Source organism: Setaria italica, chromosome III (genome assembly GCF_000263155.2).
Source record: "Setaria italica strain Yugu1 chromosome III, Setaria_italica_v2.0, whole genome shotgun sequence".
Taxonomy (NCBI): Eukaryota; Viridiplantae; Streptophyta; class Magnoliopsida; order Poales; family Poaceae; genus Setaria; species Setaria italica.
The window spans coordinates 40,403,107-40,420,937 of NC_028452.1; the positions used below are offsets into that span (position 1 = coordinate 40,403,107).

A 17,831-nucleotide genomic window follows, 5' to 3' on the forward strand; every position below is an offset into this window, starting at 1 on the left:
CCGTGCCGCCACCGTCACCCCGACCGGCGAAGCCGCTCCGCACCGCTTCCTTTCCCGGAACCGACACGCACCGCCGAAAATGCCCCGCCGCCGCTGTCCTAGGGGAACCACATTACTTTCAGTTCCCTCTTTCTTCAATGGAGATATGAGCCTTTGCTGGTCATCCTCAGGACATGCCCATAGGTCATCTAATACAAACAGTAACCACTTGGACTGCAGCCTTGTTTGGATGAGCTCTTCATCAGTTGCATTCCCTTTTTCGTTATCACCACTAGGTATCTTTCTAACAATCTCTTTGGTCAACCTAGTTGCATTGACATCCTGCGACACACAAATCCATATCTTGATTTGGAACTGTTTGCTCACTTCCTGATAGATATGATGTGTGAACATTGTCTTGCCAATACCCCCTGGCCTGACTACTGAGTGCACAGCAAGCTCGCCAGCATTATGTTTGCCACAGGTAATGGCGTGTACAACCTCCATTGTAAGCTATTCCCTCCCATATAACCTTAACTATGTAATCAGTGATGTGCTTGTTCTGGGTCAGTTCCCAGTTGCGCTTTTGGTTCTTTAATGTATGCCATGGTTTGCTCCCATCCTGATTTATCCTATGATATGAGTTTGGTTAGTAGATACATGGCTAATCCTGATAAAGAACATTGGAAGGCTGTTCAGTGGATTTTCAGGTACCTTCGTGGCACAACAAATGCTTGTTTGAAGTTTGGCAGGACTAATGAGGGACTCACTGGCTACATGGATTCAGATTTTGCTGCCGATTTGGATAAGCGGAGATCCCTCACAGGTTATGTGTTCACTGTTGGTGGCTGTGTCGTAAGTTGGAGAGCAACATTACAGCCTGTTGTTGCCCAGTCTACCACTGGAGCAGAATACATGGCTATTGCTGAAGCATGTAAAGAATCAGTTCGGTTGAAAGGTTTGTTTGCTGAGCTTTGTGGAGATGATTCTTGCATTAAATTATTTTGTGACAGTCAAAGTGCTATATACCTCACGAAAGATCAGATATTTCATGAGAGAACAAAGCATATTGATATCAAATACCATTATGTCTGTGATGTTGTTGCGTAGGGTAAGCTGAAGGTATGCAAGATAAGCACTCATGACAATCCTGCTGATATGATGACAAAGCCAGTTTCTGTTGCTAAGTTTGAGCTTTGCTCAAGCTTAGTTGGTATTACTGTCTAGCTTAAGAGGCTATTTGGCACCGAAGGTGTTTCTTAATTGTTTTAGGGTGGAGGTTTGTTTTATGCTACAAGAAGGAATTTGTCTCAAGGTGGAGTTTGTTGAGTTATGATCCAAATTCTTGAGTCGAACTGAAGTGGGCCGAAGCGAAGCGGCCCATTAGCGTTTAGAGGGACTACACCATCTATTAGTACCATATTGCTAATAGACGAGGGTGTGGGGGGTTTTTCCACCCTATATATACGAACCACCTCCCTCATAGAAAAGATGCATCATAGACTACCGTACGGGAAGGCCCCAAGTTAGGGTATTCCCAAGTTGTAAATCTCCAGCGTTTGTAACCTTACCCGATATAGTGAAGATTTGCTGGCTAGCGCCCGTGGTTTTTTCTCTTCCTCCTTGGAAGGGTTTTCCACATTAAAATCTCATGTCTCCTGTGATTGATCTATTGTTCTTGGTCATTTTATTGCCTATCGTTAGTAACACGGAGGGTGGAGGGGCGGGGAACGCAGATGGGCAGATGCAAGATGCAAGCCAGGAGCCGGAGGGTGGAGAGCTGGAGAAGGCAGATGGTCAGGTCAGGTGGTGGAAGACGAGGTGAGTATAGCAGGCGGCTCTTCAATTCCCAGCTGCACGTGCGTGCGAACAGAGGATGTGGGCCCACCACACACTAGTACGTTACTCCAGTGAATCAGCAAATCTTGGGAGGAAAAAATTCTCCAGGAATGTTTTGTACTCCTGGTGGATTTTTTGTTTGGTTCCTGGACGGTTGGAGCAGTTAACTAGTCCTCCAAATTTTTGCAGTCGATCACGATCAGCATGTCTGCTTTGGTTCTGTTATTTCTCATTTGATGAAAAGAATAGGGGTTGTAATGCACAAAATGGACCAATCAATGCATTTAGGATTTTTTTATAAAGGAAACTTTGTTAACCTATGAAAATTACATTAAAATATATAATCGTGCCGAGGCGTTAATAGACGTCCTTAGGATGCCAATGTATTTGATTATGTGCTGCAGTACTGTTCACTGTGAAGTGTATGCTATGCATGATGGATGATGCCCAAACTACAATGCCGTCAAATGATTGCCTTCCCATTGAATTCCATCTTACCTTTTGATAGGAACAGTAGAATACATGCTATCAGATTGCACGAAGTTGTCCAACCAGATCCGACGACTCATAAGTCACAACTAGCGTGACAACACAATGTATTAATCTAGATATAGTTTGGAGTATGCCAAAATTACAATACCGAGCCACTAAGCCTTCCCTCTTTGTATGAAAACTCCTCCGCCTGCCAAGCCAGCTGATTGCAAGTTTTGTCACTCTTTCACAAGAGCCCGAGGTGTCTTTGCATAGACTACCACTAGTTTTTATCTTTACTCATAAAAATATTAGACTAGGTGGTGGTGTGGTTGTGTGTGCATCATAAATCCTGTTTTCATAAAGCCAAATTGCCTTCAAAAACTATGATTTTTGTTTCCTTTTTATTCAATTAAGCTTGTTTCTTGGAGCATTTAACTGGTGGCACTAGAGACAATGTGAAAGAAAAGTGGTTCTTGGTATATCCAGTTAAGCCGGTGCGGAAAGAAGTGTGGTGGTTGTGACCACATCAGTCTCTAATATATGGGCGACGTATATGGTATTTTGTGTTTATTATTAGTGACCACAGATAGGGAAAATTGTGTTATCAATATTTTGTATGAACTTTTTGAATGGATTGAGATTTATTTAAAACTTGTTTCAATTTGGTCTTTTCTGTTTTAGAAAAAGGAAATGTCCGTTTGAATTTTGTCTGATATATTCATTGTATATATCCTGTCACTAGTAGAGAATTGGCTTTCCATGTGCCCCCTTTTGTCCCGGTTTAAAGTTGGTCCGGGACAAAAGGTTCACCAACCGGGACTAAAACTCGGTCACTGGTGGGGGACTCACCAACCGGGACCTTTTATCCCGGTTGCAAAGGCTAGTGGGAAAAAAAGACTCTGAGAGGCCTTTTATCCCGGTTTGAAACACCAACCCGGATAAAAGACCCCCCCTTTTATCCCGGTTGGTGTTACCAACCAGGATAAAAGGGTCAAGAGCCTTTTATCCCGGTTTGTAATACCAACCGGGATAAAAGGGGGTCATTTATCCCGGTTGGTGTTTCAAATCGGGATAAAAGGGTCCCCAACGAGGTGACTGGAAGAGGATTAAATCCTCGAACCCTTTTATTCCGGTTTGTAATACCAACCGGGATAAAAGGGGATCTTTTATCCCGGTTGGTGTTTCCAACCGGGATAAAAGGGTCCCCCACGAGTTAATACAAAAGGATAGCATCCCCTACATACTTAGATGTGGTGTGTAGGTGGGATGGCAAGGAAGTTACGCGTGAGGTTGGAGGTTGTGGGTTCGAATCCCACGAACCGCGCACGCGCATATTTCACGTGAAAAATCGCGTGTGGGGGGCCTCCTGGGAGCTCGAGATTTTTTTTTTGCAGCGCCGGCCGTGGTGGTCTTTTGTCCCGGTTGAGTGACCCGAGATAAAAGACCCCCCTTTTGTCCCGGTTAGTTTATCCCGGATGGATTTTCGGGATATTTGCACCCTACCAACCGGGACTAAAGCTCAATTCTCTACTAGTGTGTTTATCAGATCGCTAATAAAAACCCTACTTCAAAGTGGCCTACTCAACTTCAAATCTTCAATGCCACGTCACCATCAAGCTATCACCACTACTATCCAAATCTGGAGTTCTAGACAACAAAAAATTGTTGCCACCCATGTTGCTGCATCCTTCCATATAGGTGGACAAAAGTAGGAGAAAAGTGAAATCCAATTTCAGTATTTCACTCCTAATTAAAAATGAAAATAAAAAGTGCAGTTCCTATTTTTTTAGGAAAACTTTGGTTCTTTTGGAACATGATGGTTAGTGTATCTTTCTTCTGAAACATCTAGGGTTTTTTTCGATATGATTCCATCAAACTCTCAGCATATTGATAGTAACATATATAAAACCATATGGTAGATTTGTCTTTTATAAGGACTCTTAAGTGTATCTTTAGACCATTGGTTTTTTGCATATATGTTGTAATAGAAAAAATAGTCATCAAAGTTGCACTTCAACACAACTTAGGCCTCCTTTCGAACACATACATTTGATTTTATAGGAGAAACTAGTTCAGTTTCCTCGGTCCCATGTTGTAAGAAGGCCTCAATTGTAAGTATATTTTTTTTATTAAATACAGCAGTAAAGTACTAGTACTAGTGGCAATATACAGTAGAGCTAGAAGTGCGGGTGGGAATGTGGGATTCACTTCTTATAAAAACACGTCTTGGAGCAAATTTCAAAATTCACTTCTTATAAACCCATTTGGAAAGGAACGTAAACGTAAAATCAGAATGCGCGGGCATGCCAAAGTGCAATCGAATTCAAGTTACTGTATACTATGAAAGTGTCTATTCAGATGCAAAGATGAAATGTGCGGTGCTACACTGTTCCACTCTTGATGTAGCATGGTGCTGCCGTGCCTCCAAGGATTTCCTCTTAGTATTTAAGCTCCTCCACTATCGAGCCATGCATAGGTTATTGTTGCAAATATAATCATTCTTGGACACCACGTACTAGTTTGTATCTTTACTACTTATGACAATAATTATCTTTACTAAGACATTAATTGACTAGTAGGCAGGTAGTATGAGAAATGGAGAATGCAGATGGTCAGGTCAGGTGTGCAAGCGGCTCTCCAATTCCCAGCTGCACGTGCATGCGAGCAGTGGGTGTGGCCCACACACTAGTCACTCTTGTGGGGCAGAAATCTTGGAGGAATAAATTGTGACGACCGGCTCCAAATCTTCCCAGTTAATCTTAATTCGAGCCCCTGATCACCTGTCTAGTTTTTCGAGCTTAAGTGTTCAACCTTCCGACCGGTCCCGACCCCTCCCCGCTTCGCTCCGGTTCCGACCCCGCCAAACCCAGCTCACCGTCGGATCCTTCTAAGTCCTTCCCAAAACGTCTGTTCTATCTGACCAGTGGACCCGCGAGATCTTTTTCCCCAGATCTTCCGCGACAGGCGCACTCGAGTTGCATGCCCGCTTCAGAGTCTCTCCGCCGCGTGGCTCAACTTCTCCGACACCGCTGCTCCGCCTCGTCTCTGGCCCGCGACCGAATGGATTCTCGCGCCCCCTTCCCCAATTGCAGCGGAAGCCCCTCTGCAACCTTTCTGCAACACCTCGCCTCCCGCGCCCATCATCACATCGCCAGATCCCGGCCGCAGAGTCCGATGTCGCCCGTCTTTTCCGTCACTTCGACACAGTCGCGCCGCCTGGTCTTCGCTACCCGACGATTCCTCCCTCGCCAACCCTGACCACGGCAGCGACAGCTCCTTTCCCCGCCCTGTCAGAAGCCGCACGACAATCTGTTGCTCCGCGCTCGCCCGCGCGCCCGCGGCTGCCTGTCTTCTCACCTGTGCGCCCTCGATTCTAGCGCCGTTAACCCGGTCACTTCCATCAAATCTACCGCACGACGACGCCCGCCTCCGCCAAATCTCAACCACCGGCATACCCACTCCTGCGCCGCCCTGACGCCAGAGCCCAATGACCGCTGGCGTCATCCCCGAAGTCCTGCATCACTGCCCTCGTCGCTCAATCGCCGCCCAGGCAGAGCACTCCATTGTTCTTCCCCGGCCTTCGCGCCGTCCCCTTCTCACTCCCGCGCCGCTTCCCTTCTCCCTTCCCAGCCGCTATAAAAGGGAATGCACGAGCCCCGCCGGAGTTCCCTCCGCCATTGCTGCCTTCCGCCATTTCTATTGCTCCCTGCTCGAGCTCCCAGCACCACACACTAAGTTCCTGAGGAACTCTCCTCTCCGCTCCACTCCGTTTCCCCAAGCTACCCAGCCGCTTGCTCCTCCGTGCTGCGTAAGAGCTCACTTGTGATCCACAAGAAGCACCGCCGCCGCCAGAGTACTGCAGGACCTAGCCGTTGTTCAAAACCTTAGCCCCTTCGCCCAAGTCTGTTTCTTCCCGACCCCAAGCTTTCCTTGTAGGAAGAAGGTAAGCTACCGACCCCAGTCCGCTTCTCCCGACCCCTCTTATCCGCCCGACCCCGATTCTGTCTCGCCCGACCCTGTCTGTTCCGCCGACCCTTATCTGCCTCGCCCGAGGGCTCGGCTGTGACCTTTTTCTTCAACCCGAGGGTGTATGTGTAAAACTTGTGAACCCTTCAGCGATTGAGTCTGAGGATCCCTAACATACCCAATCCTCTAGTTTAAGGATCAGATCATAATTTCCTTTCCCAACCCTTACCTCTTGATCTCCACCAACTCCTTTAAACCTTCCCACCCTCCTGCTTTTTGTCGCGAGTTTCTGGGCTCAGACTTGCAAGTGTTGCTGTTGAAAAAACCGTCTATACTAACTAATGCATTGCATTCGTGTAGAGCTGTGCCTCGCCGACGGCTTCTACGAGCTGCACCCGGTGCTAGAAGACGACGGTGTAGCTGAGCTCCTGCCCTCTGAAGCCGACGCCGCCCCCGAAGTCGAGCAGTTCTCTTCCTCCTTGCTCGAAGGCAAGCCCCGGTTGCATGAAACCCCTATGTTCTCCAAACTTGCGCATGCCTTCCTTAAAACATGCTTGTGCATTTACGTATAGGCGTTGTTTGAAACCCTAGATACATGACTTAGTTTCCCATGATCTGAACACTAGCTGTTGGACCGAGTAGCTGCCCTGCTTAACTAGGAGACGGTAAAAGCCGAGTGATTCCCTGTCACTCGCGAGTTGTAGGAGTTGGTTGTCTGCCCTTCTGTTACAACTGTAAGGACGATGGATGGGGCAGGGTTTTGGGTAACTCTTTGGTGGTCGGATGATCGCCCCGTCTGTCTATGAAAACTTGCTAAGGCCCGACAGTGGTGGTGTTCGTGATCAAGTGTTTGAAAGTACTAACCTCATACTTAGTATGGGATGAGGAAGCCGAGTACCGTATTGAACCTGAACGTGAGCGGTCGCCCCATTGTTCTTGGAACGGAGTTTCCCCTGCTGGTTGTCGCACGTGGTGGCAAGCGTGGTCACAGAACGGCAGAGGCCGGGTCTGTGGAACCTTGCACCAAAGGAAATGGGCCCGACACGGGTTAGGGAATTGATGGGGAAGGCCGACACAGGAAGCGACCTCCGGGTGCGCTGATGTCGTGAGGTTAGGTTCACCCTGCATGGTTAAAGAACTCGAATCGATTCGTCTGCCTCTCACAGCTTGAGACTGCTTGATCGCTATGTCACCCTGAGTAACTGAGGAATCTGATGATGACATGGTTTTGTTGATATTTATACATACCTTGATTTGGTTCTATGATTGCTTAGAATAGGTTGCAAAACCTAGACCGGTTAATGAACTTAGAACCGGAGCTAAAACTTGAAAATAGGGTTTTAGGTAGCGCTGTTGGCAAACAAACCCCTCAGCCAAAAAGCTTTGCATGTCTAGTTCTGTGGAGTAGCTGTACTCTCTGTCGGTTAAGTCTTGTTGAGCTTAGTAGCTCAGCCTTGTTGTAGCTCCTATTTTTCAGGTGAAGTTGCTGCTCCCGACCTTTCTCCTGCTGGCACTTGGCCGCCCCAGCTCCCTCCGGGTTGGACGGTCGAGTGGGATCCCTCCTCGGACGGCGAGGAGAGGGATCAGTGATGTCCTGGCTGGCCTCACCAGGGATGTCCGACCCCGACGTTGCTTCCGCTAGTGGTTTTACATTTTGTTGTCTTCTGAAAACCTTGTAAAACTCTGATGTTATTTCATAATCAAACTAAGTGGTTAAGTTGTTAACTCGGTGGACTTGTTGTACTCTCTGGAATCGCTCACCTTCGTGTGGGTCTGCTAAAATGGTCCTGTTCAAGTGGTTAAATCGGAGGAAATCCGACGGCACTTCATGTTTACTCGGCTTATGCATGAGCGTCGCGTATCAGGCGGCTAAATCATGTTTAACCAAGTAGATCCGAAGTGGATCCGCCACATAAATTCTCCAGGAATGTTTTGTACTGCTGTGGATTTTTGTTTGGTTGTTGGATAGGTTGAAGCAAGTTTTTTTTTTTACGGAAAAAGAGTGCTTTCATTTCATCAAAGAACATGATTACAATCGTTTGAGAGTAACTCTCTAATACATTCCAGAGCACTTGCTCGCCAAACAGCACAATGATATGTACGCTTTGCTAGTTGGGCTAACTCATGAACTCATGGGGTAACTCATGAGGTTGAAGCAAAGTTAACTACACCAAATATTTGCACTTAATCCAGCATGTCTGCCTTGGATCTGATATTTCTCATTAATATCAAGAAACATAAAGGATGTGACCCACAAAACGGATCAATCAACACGCTTAGGATATTTTTATTGAGGAAACTTTATTAAACATTGAAAATAAGACTAATAAAATTATAAAATCGTGCTAAGACGCCAATCGTCGCAATTAAGATGCCAATTATATAATCAAGCTATCAGATTGCAGGAAGTTGTCCAACCAGATGAAACGAGTCATAACTAGCGTGACGAGACAATATGTATTAATCTTGATATAGTTTGGTATTAAAGCTTTACCTACAAAGCAAGGTGCTGCCGAGCCGGTAAGGCTTTTCCCCTTTGTATGAAAACTCCTCCGCAGTCAAGCATGGGCTACCTTGATTGGCCAGCCATGGGCCATATATGCCAATTTTGTCAACACTCTCAACAACTCGAGGTGTCTTGCATAAACCACAACTAGTTTTTATATTCACTAATTTAAACATTTGAGTAGGGGGTGGTGTGGTTGTGTACTTGTGTGGTAGTACGTGATAAATCCTGTTTTTGTAAAGCTAAATTGCCTTCCAAAACAAAGATTTTTTCCTTGCTATTCAGTTAATCTTGTTTCTTGGAGAATTTAACTAGAACTAGAGACAATGTGAGGAAAAAAAAAGGTGGTTCTTGGTATATCCCATTAAGCCGGTGCTGAGAGAAGGAGCACACAAAATTTATCGAGCTTATGATCATGGCATACGCCACTATACATTGTTGAGCTTGCTGCACTGTGGAATATGGCTATGTATAAGATATTCCGTGTTTATCGGTAACCAGTTATAGGGGAAAATGTGTTTATAAATATTTTCTATGATTTTTTTGAATGGTTTAAAATTAATTTCAGACCTGTTTGAATTTGGTATGATAAACTCATTGTAAATATCCTGTTTATCGGACCGGTAATGTAAACCCTACTTCAAATTAGCCTACTCAACTTCAATGCACGTCATCATGAAGCTCTCACTACTATATCCATATCTATAGTTCTAGATGACAAAAAATTGTTCCCACCCCTGTTGGCTGTTGCTGCATATCGTTCCAGTAAGAGCAAATTGAAATGCAATTTCAGTATTTCACTCATAATTAAAAACAAAAATAAAAAATGCAGTTATTATATTATTAGAAAACTTTGGTTCTTTTGGAAAATGATGCATGGTCAGTGTATCTTTCTTCTGAAACATCTAACTAGGTTTTTTTCGAAACTTTCAGCATATTGATGGTGACATGAAAACTATATGGTAGATTTGTCTTGAAAAATGATTCTAGTATCATGAACCATTGGTTTTTACATATACATTGTAATAGAAAAAAATAGTCATCAAAGATGACACTAACACAATTTTAGGCCTCCTTTTGAACCCCTAAATTAAAGTTTATAGAAGAAGCCAGTCCAGTTTCCTCGGTTCCATGCATATTGTAAGAAGGCCTCAACTGTAAGTATATCTTCAGTAAAGAACTAGTACTAGTGGCAATACAGCACAGCTGGAAAGTGCATGCACTTGGGATTTAATTTCTTACAAACACGTTCTTGGAGTAAATTCCAAACTACAGTTTCCCTTCTTTTTGAAAGTGCTAAGAGTGGGGAGATCAGTAAACTTAAAACATAGGACCATATGAAAAAGGAACATAAAGTTAACATCAGAAAGCGGGGGCCTGAAACGTACAATCAAGTTACCGGATCCTATGAAGTGTCACACTGTTCAAATGCAAAGACTATTGATGTGGTGGCACACTGTTCCACTCTTCATAGCATGGAATTGAAGTTCCTTCACCTGCCGAGCCATGGGCTATTCTTGCCAACATTATCATTCTTGTACTACTAGATCATGGACATCACTACTATTCTGTATCTTTACTACTTAGGTCAATTATTATCTTTACTAAGACATTTGAGAAGGTAGTGATGGTAGTGGTGGTGGTTGTTAGGCTTTCCTCTCTGTATGAAAACTCCTCTGCCACTGGAGCATGGATGCTGAGAGGAGCATGGATAGTCTCTGAGGCCATGTTGCCACTCGAGTAGGAGAGAGAAAAGAGTGGCAAGTATTACATGTGCTTGTGTTACATGATGTAAGATTGCTATTCTTCCATGTTTCCGCAGTAGCATATTGACTTACATGTGAAAAGAGTAGGACACAAGTCCTCATCAATCTCATACCATGTCCTCGTAGAACTCTAGCACTCCAGAATGACTATGCTAGGTGTTGGCGCTTATTGTGGCCAATACACGAATGCGCTAGATCACGTGGGTTGCGAACAGACCAAATAGCCAAGATGCTGCACAGGCCGGTCAGACCGGTCCAGCAACCCGGTCAGACCGATTTCCCAAGATTTGGCTCAAGTCGATCGTTCGAGGGGGTAACTACCACACTTACGTGGTGGAGGACCAGCAAAGGGATAACCAACGTACTAACGTGGTGAAGAATGACTACTTTACAAGCAAAGTAGCAAAGACCGTCGAAGCTCTCACCCGAGAGGGACCCTGTCAGGGCGTGGACGTCGCCGGCGTGCCCTAGGTTGACCAACAAGCCTAGAACACCATGGTCGTGGAGAACAATAGATAAACAGCATGGAGGTTGGAAAAGGATTAGGGTTTGGAGATAAAAGTAAATTGTAGATTTGTTCGATTGGGATGCCCTCAATCGGCCGTGATCCTTTATATTTATAGGGTGGGGAGGTCTTGCCACGGTAGGAGTTGAAGGTTATACAAATCATGTGTCAAAATACAACTCCCAACTTGGATTAGGCTGGATTGACCGGTCAGACCGCCCATCCCGACCGGTCAGACCGGTCAGCACAGGGCTGAATCTTGCCAGAGACATATCTTTCTCATCCGGACTCCGATTTGGACGTTCCACGTATGAATGTCAATCGTCTCGATGAGATCTACACAATGGTGAAGTCCAATTTGCATTTTGAGCATTTTGATCTAACCGGTCTGACCGGTTTTTCCTTACATCATGTATGCTAACATTCACCTTCAATCATAAATTGTTCCTAATTATATTCTTGAAACTTGTGAGCAGACTGACCATCAGCCACTTAATCATAAGTAGAGATGATTATGATGTCAAGCAGAATTGAGCAATCCTCTCCCTAATTGTTCATTTTTCTTGCAAAAAAAAATCATTTTTGAAGATTCTAAATTTCTACTCTTTAACACCACGATGGACAAACTGTTTACATGTATCACTATACATACACACACACCCAAGCTTTCAATATCTGAAAAAAAAAGGAAGAAGAAGACAGAATATACACAAGAGAAATCAATTTACAAGAGATGGCAATGCTTGTCGGGACGAGTTAAGCAGCTTCAGCAACTGTTTCAACGTGACAACTATTGGTACTTCGTTCATGTAAAGGCTCAGCAACAATGGTGGTAGTCGCACCAACAACACTCCCGCTGGATTCAGTGGCCGCCGTGACGGTGACGGCGACGGCCATCACTTCCTCTTCCTCGGCTTCCTCCTCGACCACCGCAACGGCCGGCTCGCCGTAATAATCATCCCTCTGACGACGGCCACCGCCATTGCCGGCTTCGGTGCAGAGCTTAAGGAGGTTGGCCAGGTCCGGCGACGAGGAGTAAACCGACCCCGGCAAGAAGTCCACGAGCGACTGGTAGTTGTTGCCGTCGCCGCCCCCGTTCGACTCCCAGCGACCTCCCTCGCCGCCGGCGTCTTCGCCGTCCATGGCGTCGTCGTCGAGCTGGTAGAGCTGGGCCCTGACCCTGCACGCCTCGAGCTGCCGCTGCAGGCCGTGCTTCTCCGTCTCGCTCTCGTGGACGAGCTGCATGGCGAGGCGCGCCGCCTCCCGGTCCAGCTCGCCCTGCTCCTCCAGCTGCCGCCGGCGCTCCTCCGCCTCCGCCGCCGCGCGCCGCTCGGAGGCGAGCTCCGCGCGCAGCGCCTCCAGCTCCCGCCTCTGCTCGCGGAGCGCGGAGACGATCTGCCCGACGGTTAGGAGCTCGTCGCCGTCCACGGCAACCAGCTCCGGCGCCGCCGTGGCCGGGTCCACGGAGGAATCGCCGGCGCCGCCGCCATCCCGTGGCCGCGCGATGATCGGGGAGAGCTCGAAGAGGGAGACGAGCGGGCCGCTGCCACCGCCTTCGCTGCTGCTGGTGGTTCTTGAGATGCTGCTGCGGTCGGCGGCCAGGGGTTGCCCGTTGACGTCGTGGTCCTGCTCGCATATCTCGCTGCCGATGGAGACGACGCGGTGAGTCTCCAGGCCTGCAGTGGTGAGCACAGAACACGTCAGCTGGCAGGTGTCAAAACTTTCAGAGCTCAGCAGGCTCAGGTTGTCTTGTTGACGACAACAAGAGCATTTTTGTTTGCATATATACACAAAGAAAGGATCCGATTCCTTCGAATTAATGTAAGTATTAGTTTGTACTTTGTAGACTAATTGTGCACTGCACAAAATGATATTAAAAAAATCAAACTCATCAAGTGGAATGGAAAGTTTGGAAGAGCTCCAGCTTTAGTATTCCGTGGAACTGAAGCAAGGATACAGCAAGGATCGAGTCATTCACTCATTCCACTTCAAATATAGGTTGAACATTAAATTTAAACGATTTTATTTTAGTGTACGACTATATGCTGACATCGAATCAGAGGCTAAAATTGAAGGTTACAGCCATGCCAAACCCTTTAACCATGGACCTCGCACGGTTGTCTCTGGAACGGAACCTTTCTGACGTCATCTCAACGAACGCAACATTGGTCAATGTCTTTGACCGTGACCATTTGACATTTGCCCTGCATTGGCATTACAGTTTTTACTTCAGTTGAAATTGACGGTGCCCAACAGTTGCAAATGAGTTAACATCCAGCAACATGTGATTCAAGCGGGCATTTGCTATATTGGGTTAAACCTTAAACGAAAGTTCATGAATTCCATTCCATAATGATTATCGAAGTCTCCCTCTCCTCGTTAACTTAAGAGTTCAGGTGACTGTCATTTCAAAGGACCCTCAACTTTCAATTCGGCTTTCAAACAATTTTTTGTTTCAGTAAGGTTGTAACTGCACCAACAAAAACTAGTGAGGATGCACCATCCTACAAAGTGATTCACAAATTCCAGCTGAAAATTTTCGCTCTATTAGTACTTGATTGCGACTGCGTCAGGTAACTACGTCAAATGGAGTTTCCAAACCAATTATAAGAACATAATGACAATAGTTGTGTCATCATGATGTGGGTAATGCTAATTCCTTTCAAGAAAGTTCGGAGATCAAACGGGTAGCAAAGCAAGAAGCAGAGAAGATTGTTTACCTGAAACCTTGTCCGGATCATCGGGCTCCACCAATCCGGCTTTCCGTGACGCCACGTCCCGGCGATGATCGTGGTGAGCTGGAGGCTCCGCGGCGACGGCGGCGAGGTGGGCGTCGCAGAGGAGGAGGCGCAGGGCGCCGCGTCCATCACCGGCGGAGGCAGGGGAGGAGCAGAGCAGGCGGTGGACGCGGGCGCAGAGGATGCAGGGCTGGCCGAGGCGGAGGCGCGCGGCGGCGGCGGCGATGAGGCAGAAGGCGGCGCCGTTGGCGAGCAGCAGCGACGCCAGCGCCCACTCCAGCGCCGCGCGCGCCGCCACGGCCAAGAGCTCCCGGAGCATGGCGGTGGTCGCTGCCTGCTCTCTGCTGCTACTGCTACTGCACGAAAGCGAGCGCCACAGAGGTAGAAACCATGCGAGAGCTCTGGAGAAGAAGATGGAAGAGATTTCTGGCCGGATGATGATCGGTTGGTGGAGCCGAAAAGGGAAGGAAAGGATTGGATTGAGGCGGAGGAGGAAGACGAATGGGAGTTTGGGGTAGGTGGAGGGGAGCAGAGCAGGTTTCAACTTTTGTGAAATGGGGCGCCACTAAGACGCAGGAAAAATAAGGAAATTATTGTGGTGATGGCTTTTGAAAAAGGGGAGACTGAGAGTTGGAGGAAGGAGACGTCAGGGGCCAGGGAGAGAGAGGGTCGACATCTGCTAACATCCAACACAACTTATTTTGTCTCGGTTTGTTTATTTTTCAAATATAACAATTTTGTTAACTCAAGCAGAATAAATAACTACATTTGTAGTTAATAAAGAACGAAGATGCATCAGAAATTCAAAACCTCCTTATTTGGTTTCGATAGGACAAGCTTGACACACACACACACACACACACACACACACACACATAATCGTTATGATAAAAACTTGATGCTTTTAGATCAGTATTAAAAAATAGTTTCTTATCATGCAGAAAACACAGAGAGATGGTCTAATCAGTTGCCGACGAATTCACATTGTAGCATAGAGTGGCAGGGATGCCGCTGTGGGTTTGTCCTAGGATTGATCGGTGAAGCCAAAGCCCAGGTTCTGGGTTTTGTCGCTGGCTGAGAGGCTGGCAAGAGGCAAAGCGGCATTGGCATAAATCAAGATGGGTTTCTGTGCGCTGTGGCTGCTCGATGTCACACATTGGCGTAGGAGCCTGTGGTGTTATTTCCATTCACCGAGGAATCGTGCCGTTGTAGACTTGTAGGCATTCTGATGGCGATGGTCTGATGGATAAGCTTGTAAATAAGCTTAACCAGATGCTTTATTTTGTAGTGGCAAAGTGAATGTCGAGAGCGATTGGTTCTCGTACACATACACGATACCAATCGTGTGCGCTTCTACAACACAAAGTGAAGGGGTTTACATCAAGTCATTGACCACATCGACCTATACATATCCATCTATATTGACCCTGGAACAAGAGGGCGGATCATTACCATATCCAACTTTCCAAAAAAATGATAGTATCTCAAATAAATCATCGCTAACCATGTGTTGACCTCGATGATGCACCACACCAAGAGTCCAAGATATATACTATCCTCTTGCTTCCTTCAAAATACTTTTGCAAACTTTTTTATGTAAAATAAAATTCAGAGTGTTCCAAAATCATACTAATTTAATTAGTTAGCTTATGGTTGTAAAATTGAATTTACAGAATAGAGGTTTACACTATTTTAATTGATCCCAGCAAAATTATTCATCGTAGCAAAATTCAATCATCCAGGTATTCCATACATGCAACTTTGTTTTTCAGCAATTCCAGGTGGTCAGGTAAGGAATTATGCAGTAGTAATTTCGTGCCAAACTCACCATCCCGTCATTTTGAAATGATCGGTGCCAAACTCACCATTCCAGGTAGGCTAACAAGGAGCCTCAGCTGACGTGTCCACCAAATGCGAGAGCGGGCCCACGCACTGAGTCACACGTGGCGATCCTCGATCAGGCAAGCTTTCCACTACCACCAGCACTCCTCTGCCTGCCCATTGCGAATTCACCAGGTCCGCGATCCAGCATTTCCGTCGGGCACTTCGCGCGCAAAAATAGTGCGGTTGGCCCACGATCGCGACACGCCGTCCTGCCGCTGGCCTGGATCAGGGAGCGCAAGATGGCCGGGAGGGAGAGGGACCGGGAGCTGCTCCTCCCGGTGGTGGCCGGCGAGCACGCCGCCAGCGACGACGGCGACTCCGAGCCGACCACACCCGTCATGGCCGGCCCGCCGCCGCCGCCAGCGTCGTTGCGCGAGCTACACCTGCACCACCACCCCACCGGCATCGAGGTGATTTGATCCGCATGCTTTTTTTTTGTCGTAGCGACTGCCTTTATACATTCGTTCTTCGTGCCAGCTTTTACTGAATTCGGGATCATAGGATTTTCGGAAAACAAAAGATTCATCGGCTTCATTGATCTGGAACACAGGAATTTTTCAGAAATCGGCAGTAATACTCGCAAAAATCATTCAAATTCCTACGTTCTAAACGAACTAATGTTTCTGGTCATCCACATTTTGCGTTTTATTTACGGATTTCAGCGCAGAATTTTCAGACACATTATACAAAACTCAGGTTTAATTTACAGACAGATGATGGTTCCAATGTTGCGTATTTCTCATTGTGCAGGCATTGTCAAGAGTGATTCGGAGCTGGGCATGGAAGAAGTTCATGTCTGGATGGTCGGTGGGCACCATGTACCAATACTATAGTAACCATTCGCAGATCACTGAACTAGTGCTTCGCTCTCTGTTCGCAGCGTCATCCTGCTCCCGATCGCCATCACCTTCTACACGACGTGGTGGTTCATCCGCTTCGTCGACGGCTTCTTCTCGCCCATCTACGTCCACCTCGGGATACACCTCTTCGGTAACACGTTCATCCAAACAGTGAAAGTGTGTTTCTGATTAGCAAACAGAAATGAATCATGAAAACTTTGTGGTTTTTTGAGCTGGTTTCTAGATAGAAATTCTGCAAGTGGATGATCAGTTTCATCTTGGGCAGGTCTGGGGTTTGTCACCTCCATCACCTTCATCTTCCTCATCGGCGTGTTCATGTCGTCGTGGCTGGGCGCCTCGCTCCTCGGCCTCGGTGAGTTCTGCATCAAGAGGATGCCCCTCGTGCGCCACATCTACTCGGCTTCCAAACAAATCAGCACCGCGATATCACCAGGTATAGGCACATCCCAAGCAATTTTCTACTCTCTCAATTTCAAATTGTAGGTCGTTTTCATTTTTAGATTCATAGATGTTTGTATGCATCTAAACATACACTATACTTTGGTGTATATAAATATCTATACATCTAAAAAACCAAAACGACCTACAATTTAGGACAAAGGGAGTACATACCAAATTAATCACTTTTTTCCTTTGGAAATGCATGCTAGTAGATACTCATAATATAAGTGTTGCATACATTTTTTTATGTTGATTTCAGACCAGAGCTCGAGAGCCTTCAAGGAGGTGGTGATCATCCGGCACCCAAGGATCGGCGAGTACGCGCTGGGCTTCATCACGTCCACGGTGGCGCTGCGCGGCGCCGGAGTCCGCGGCGACCAGGACCTCGCCTGCGTCTACGTGCCGACCAACAACCTCTACCTCGGCGACATCTTCCTCATGAGCCGCGCCGACGTCATCATCCCGGACCTCTCCGTCCGGGAGGCCATCGGTAGTCAACTTCTTTCTCCTTGTGCCTACGGTGTTTTCATGGAGAACTTTGAAGTTCTTGATCTGAGTTCATCTGAATCGGGGAATTTGTTGCAGAGATTGTTCTCTCTGGCGGCATGTCGGTGCCCAAGATCATATCCGCGGTGGAGGGTGCCGTCGGCCTCGGCGACCATGGCTGTGCGATGAAGGACTCCTAGAACACTCTTCTTCCCTCCTGGCAGTTGACGGTATAACTTGCAAGCAGCTGTGTGGTATCCAAGGATTCTGATGTTTACAGCTTGGCGCTGCTTTCCAAGGTTCAGAATGTTAGGTGGCAGGTTTAGAGAACATGTTCCAGTTTTGATCAGGCCTAGGAATCTTCAATCTAGCAAGCACTTTTGTGTA

The 17,831-nt window shown here is 46.8% G+C and overlaps 2 protein-coding genes across 3 annotated transcripts; one reads left to right on the forward strand and one right to left on the reverse strand.

Moving 5' to 3' along the window:
* Nucleotides 1–11,614: 11,614 nt before the first annotated feature.
* On the reverse strand, nucleotides 11,615–14,348 carry LOC101761729. Its single transcript, XM_004962612.2, has 2 exons — nucleotides 13,756–14,348; nucleotides 11,615–12,711 (listed from the first exon to the last, which is right to left on the reverse strand). Exons 1-2 carry the CDS (start codon nucleotides 14,090–14,092, stop codon nucleotides 11,792–11,794), a joined length of 1,257 nt encoding a protein of 418 aa, XP_004962669.1. The 5' UTR covers nucleotides 14,093–14,348; the 3' UTR covers nucleotides 11,615–11,791.
* Nucleotides 14,349–15,856: 1,508 nt separating this feature from the next.
* On the forward strand, nucleotides 15,857–17,762 carry LOC101770271 (protein LIKE COV 1). 2 transcript variants are annotated; one of them, XM_004963960.4, is made up of 6 exons: nucleotides 15,857–16,067; nucleotides 16,408–16,460; nucleotides 16,538–16,647; nucleotides 16,783–16,950; nucleotides 17,218–17,448; nucleotides 17,544–17,762. In XM_004963960.4, exons 1-6 carry the CDS (start codon nucleotides 15,897–15,899, stop codon nucleotides 17,642–17,644), a joined length of 834 nt encoding a protein of 277 aa, XP_004964017.3. In that variant the 5' UTR covers nucleotides 15,857–15,896; the 3' UTR covers nucleotides 17,645–17,762. The 2 variants fall into 2 exon arrangements, with proteins under 2 accessions (XP_004964017.3, XP_022681118.1); XM_022825383.1 differs by having other exon boundaries at nucleotides 17,218–17,723.
* Nucleotides 17,763–17,831: the final 69 nt, after the last annotated feature.